At 32.5% G+C, this 6,079-nt stretch overlaps 1 protein-coding gene across 1 annotated transcript; it reads left to right on the top strand.

The window, feature by feature from the left end:
- The first annotated feature begins 1,408 nt into the window (after nt 1-1,408).
- Nucleotides 1,409-3,263, top strand: LOC119662770. The gene is made up of 4 exons (XM_038072515.1): nt 1,409-1,873; nt 1,942-2,043; nt 2,117-2,389; nt 2,450-3,263. The coding sequence occupies exons 1-4, from the start codon at nt 1,519-1,521 to the stop codon at nt 2,464-2,466; spliced, it is 747 nt and encodes a 248-aa protein (XP_037928443.1). The 5' UTR covers nt 1,409-1,518; the 3' UTR covers nt 2,467-3,263.
- Nucleotides 3,264-6,079: the final 2,816 nt, after the last annotated feature.

Genomic DNA, 6,079 nt, shown 5'->3' with positions numbered 1-6,079 from the left:
AGAAAATCGAATGTCGCTCAAAGGCTACATCCGAATGAAAAATATTTTTTAGTACTAGTAAAAATGAAAGACCTTTCAGAAAATACTGAGTAGGAGTGGTAGGTTGTAGTGAAAAATTAAATTTCTCAAGAAATTTTCCTTTTCTCTCCAAGTGAAGTCATTTGCCATTTTTTATTTTATGTAAACAGAACTGTAGTTTGATCTCTGTTAACTTTATTACGGTAGTTGATGACATTAATTGGCATGTTATTCTCATGCCAATCATGAAAATTTATCACAGGTCCTCAGCATGTGATCTATTGTAACAATATTTACATTGAGAGATCGAAGCAAATGCTATTGTGGCGCAGGAGTCTTTAAACTATAAACGCAATTTTAGCTCGTAGATCTCTTTTGAAAAAGGCACTTAAGGCGTGCGCAGCAGTGGTACAATCTCTATCTCGCCGAGCACTACCTATATTATACTATATAAGAGTAATAAATGCAAATTTTTGGTAAATGAGTTATTAACAACGTAGAGAACTGCTATGCTTGTATGTGTGTACATGATCTAAACGATGTTTGATGTTAATAGAATTGTTATATACGTGTATGTTGTGTTGTCGGAGAGTTGATGAGTTATTAGAACAAGTTCTCGAAGTCATTGATCGTTAATCATTAATTACGCCAATATTAAGGCACAGTCGTAAATGTTCGAAAAGATTGTGGATAACTAAAACTCTATGCTTCAGTTTTTAGAATTTTTGAGTCAATTGCCAGAAATCATTTTTCGCACTAATGTCATAAAGTTTAACTTCATTTTGTGTTTTTCAAGAAATCAATCCATATTTAGAATCACAGTTTCGAAAACTATGAAATAGATTCAATTTTTACCGTAAATAAATATGCATTTTGGTTAGTTTAAGATGAATTTGTAGACACTAAGCGCTAGTTATACATTTCTTGGTCTCTAGCTTTATCATTTAGATGGAGCCTTCGCCTCTCCTTCGAATTGGAACATTGCGATGACAACTTTTTAATACAAATTTTCAATTTGTCAGACCCCGATAGGTACACATTATATATTCTTGATGTGTTGTAGGAAGCGAATAGGCTTTTAGAGTGCCAAGAGCACAGCATTGATGAGTTTCATACAACATATAGTTTCCATATGTTATATAGGTTAATGCCATTTTACATTATTATGTATATACGAGTATTTGGTTTGCTTCTCATTTACATGAGTTTTGGTCTGGGAATGCTTTCATTCCGTAAGATATTATGATATTGATGATATTGATATTGAAATTGATAATGATATTTAACTTCACTAGCACCCTTTCTTGATTAAGTAGGCTGTGGGTTAAAAAGATTTGTATATTAGACATATCTAGTTTGTTTGAAACATTTTTTATATAAATGGATTTATAGTCTTAAACAAATAAAAATTGAAAGAATAGTTCAAAACTATTATGGCAAAACTCATGGCAAAATTTTAAATGAAACCAATTTTCGCTTAGCGAAAAAATTATAATTAACATGAATACGACAAACACACTTGAGGTGGAATTTGTATTGGAAAATGATGAACAGCTGCCTGAACATAAAAACGATCAAGAACTGATCACTGAACAAGACAAGAAGGGAGAATCTAGAGAAGATCGAAAAGATGAATTGTCTACAGGAAAAGTCAATGAAAATAACTCTACAAAGGAAAAGAAAGAGCTGCCTTTTACGCAGGCAAATGAATATGATTTGCCTTCTAAGAAAGAAATAGAATTGCCATTGACACCTAAGGCAGAAGAGAATTTCAAATCCTGTTCTGTAAGCAAAAATGGTGAAAAATTAGCTTCGGAACAAGACAAGATAAAGCAAAAAATGCCGGTTGAGAGATGTAAGCCAAAATAGTGAAATAAATTATGTTTGTTATTAATAGTACATAACATCCATTCCAATACTTAGTTTTACGGGCTGCTGCTAGTGATATGTATGTCGTAAGAGATGAAGACTCAGTTACAACGATCGTTAATCGACATCTATCTTTTGAGCATGTGGCGCCAGACTGTAAGTAATGATTGCATTAATAAAGCAATAAAGTCAGTAAGTAGTTGGTCTTTATTAAAAGAACTTTTCATAGGTGAGGAATATTGGTCGTTTAATAACATGTTATACGGGCGAAATTTTTTTCCAACAAATGAGGATGCTAACGAAAGGGTTTTGGAAAGAAAACAACGTGGAAGAACAAATCTGAAACCAAAAGCATCAGTATATACAACGAATATTCATGTTTCTCGCACTGTATGTGACGAATCTGGAAAAAAATCCAACGAATGCAATTGCTCCTATAAAGGAACCACCATTAGAGTGGATGGGAGTGAGCGAAGCAAGCGTTATACAGAATTTAATCCGAGTATGACTTTTGCTAGTTTTCTCACCTTTTCTTGTTCTAATCTAATCCTTTAATCTATAGAGTTACTATCAGATTGAAGAAAGCAAGTCACAAAAGACAGTGCGAACGCCAAAAGTCACAAAGTATTTTCGGACAACTTATTGCTATTTTCGATTTCAGTTTCTAGAACTAAATAACTATTGAAATACTTTATATAACTTAAGCTGCAACAAAATAAGTACTGCTTGTGTAATGGAACGTTTTACTAAATTGCGAACACTGATTGCTTGAGGCTATATTTATTTAAGTTCAAAGATCTTAAATAGCTGAGCCTAGTTCAGCCTACCTGAAATATCATCTGATTATATTTTTATATATCTGTTTCATTCTATTTATATCTCCTATCGAATGTTTGTACAAAAGTAAACAATCGATTATTTGGCGTTCCACAAGTAATGGACATATTTTTATAAGAATATAATTTTGTATTTATTTAACACAATAATATTTGGAATCTGTGAAATAATTGTAATTATTTGTTTAGTAACAAACTTTACGGATAAGTAGAGAATTGGATTGATGTTTTCGATACATTTGAATATCGCTATTGGGGTATAAAACCCTATATACCCAGAGCAAATTACGAATAATAAAATGTTATGTGATTATAGTCGTTAAAGCGAAGAGAATAGATCTAGAAAGAAGAACACGTACTAGGCTCTACCACCTTTAGCGGTGTCTACCGAAAGATGATGCGAATTGTTGATCAAAACGCATCACTTCCCGAAGTAATGCGAATAAGTCTATCCATAAAGGTGGTGTTTTAGTCCGTATACCACATAATAAAAGACCTAATCACAACCAAAAAATAAAAGTGGAGTACACAACTGAATTATTCGCTTGTATTACATCTTCCAGCAGATAGTTTACTTTAAATTAATTGACTTTGAGAACTTACAAGTAGTTTTGAGTGAAGTTTCTTTTGCAGAATACTCTATTGCAATCTACAGCTCCATTCACTCCATTCATTCTGCTGCTCCAGCTAGAAACGTAGTCTGCTTCCATGCGATCCACGCCATTGCTTGTATCAACAAATCAACTCCTTATATTATGAAAAAATTTAAGAAAAGTACCTTGAATATAAGACAAATACACAAAAATTTAACAACTCTGAACCCATCTCGAAATTGATAAAATCCCCCCGTGTGTACGCAAAAAATGAGTTTGTAAATAAATTTTTAAGTTTTTAAAAATAACAAAAAAAAAGCAACATGGAAATGTAATGACAACACTACTTCACTTAGGTTGAATAACAGCACTCGCAACAGCAACAACAACAGCAACAACAACAACAAAACCCGAAGAGCAACAAAGCCAAAAACATTCACACAAAACTCCGAAATTACAGCCATTAAACGTGCGCAAAGCAAAGCAAAATATGCTAAAGTGAATATGCAAAACACGCCCACCCGCACCATATCAAATATGTAAAATGCTAATAAGCCAGGAAAGCTAAAGCCAAGACACCCAACACTCTACACTCTACAGTGGGTTGGGGTAATAAGACACATTCCACATTCAAGGTGCAAAGAATATATATTGAATGAAATAAAAGTATTCCTTTTGCATATTAAGGATAACACAAAAAAAGGTAAATCCAAATCACAGTAATGTACACGCTTTTATATTTACAGTGTAGTATACTATACACTGCAAAAAAGTTAAATACATATGCATGTCAGTTAGCGATGCGTGAAACATGCTAAGCAAACTCCTCTCACACCAGCTATAATGTAAGTATAGTTAGTGGCTTTCGCTGGAATAATTTACAGAACCTTGTTCTCCGACACGCAGCTATTAATAAATTTTTGGAGAGCATTTCAAGACGAAGGCCAACATAGCTCTTTTCGGTGTAGAAATTGCTGAGTATTCACTCCCAAAGATAATCGCATTTGAAGTAGTCTCCTATGAACATATATTGCCAGAGTTCGGCTTAATATAACTTATGCTTGACTTTTCTGGTGCTTTTTAGTGTATAAGGACGCAATTTGCTAATGCACTCAATGTCATACTGCACTTAATACTTCCCTGCCTATTCATTAGAAAATAGTTTTACTGAATACGTAGCAGTCCTAAGTCACTAGAACTTAAAACTTCTCTGGAATTCTTTGTAGCATTGACAGCGTTGAACTATGTTTATTTCGATTTTAGTTCTCACATTTTAGTGAACACTAAATCTAATCTAAGTCTAATTTGATTTTAGATTTTATTGCTTATATTCTTATGAGTAGAACTTGTGGCATAAGTTTCACTTCAAGTTTGAAATCAAATGAAAGTTTACTGATAGCGACACAAAACCTCGTAATATCACTTAAATATTTTTGAGAAAAGTATTTTTCGTCTCGTTAGCCTGCTAAATCGCTACTAAATTTTGACATTACGACTCTTGTTAACTAAAGATGGAAACAATCACCCTTTCTGCATCAAGAAATTTTAATATATAGCTTAATAGTTTTCCAATAGGCTATCAGTATGTGTAGATAGATGTCTAATTTAGATGTTCTTGATTAACATCTATGGACCACTGAGATACTTAATTTCAAAGTTTAACTAAAAATCGGTTTTCATTGTAAATAAAATTTCAGAAAGTGATGATTGGACTAAACTGAAAACATTCAAATTACTAATCGAAGCTGTTACAGTATATTGGGGAACAAAGTTTTTTTAACCTTCCAAAACTTTTTGACCAGATAACTTTACACCAACCTTTTATTTTATTGTATAAGATTCAGTTTAATTAAAATCTTGCTAGTTTTATTTAGTTTTAGGTCGACGTCAAAAAAATCTCTGTTAGATCTTAAGTATATACTAAAAAAATAAAAACATTATATGTATTAGTTGAACAGACATTATTTCTACCAGTTTATCTGGTTGCATTCACTCAGATTCTGTTTCCGCACATGAGTTCTGCAGCCACTTTTATTTTAGTAGTAACGATAGACTTTCTGGTTTTGGCAATGTTAAACGTTTAAAAAATTAAAGGAACTGAGAGAACCTTAAGGGACGTCTGAGATGGCTTTACAAATATATTAATTTTGCAACAATGTGAATGAAAAAGTGTTTAGTAATACCAGTCTTTCGAAGTTGAATTGGTCAGGGTATTGCAAAATTGAGTAGGGTATTGAATTCAAAATTGTTAAAGTACGAACTCTTCACAAGCATCAGAATATATAAAAATTGGAAATTTTTTTCTGTTATTTTAAGAATGGTATGAGGATGAAAATAGGACTTCAAATCTCAAGAATTTGCTTACTCAGAATTCCTTCCGTTCCCCTTTTGATTATAAGTTTAACGTTACCTAAACTAAGACAAAAATTAAAGAAAGGCTTCTTCCCGAAACATACTTCGGAAAGAAGCGATCAAATAACCTGATAAATATCTTCTTCTTTCTATATATATTTTAAATATAGCTAAATCATAAGAGATCATTATAAGTCATCATAATCATAATCATTAATTCTATTTTGCAAAGTATCCTTTAAAGTTATAGCATATTTTCCGGTGACCGCTATATTCTAAGGGGAGAGAATGAGTGAGAGATGGTTAGATTTCTCAATTTCTCCCCTTAGGGATAAATCTAACAACCCTTAAAGTGTGTTGTTGGCGAATCTCTACTTGATGCAATCATCCTGCAAGTTAGTAACTAAGTCG

This window comes from Teleopsis dalmanni, chromosome X (assembly GCF_002237135.1).
Source record: "Teleopsis dalmanni isolate 2A chromosome X, ASM223713v2, whole genome shotgun sequence".
NCBI classification, from domain to species: domain Eukaryota; kingdom Metazoa; phylum Arthropoda; class Insecta; order Diptera; family Diopsidae; genus Teleopsis; species Teleopsis dalmanni.
This window is presented reverse-complemented; position numbering and strand designations above follow the sequence as displayed.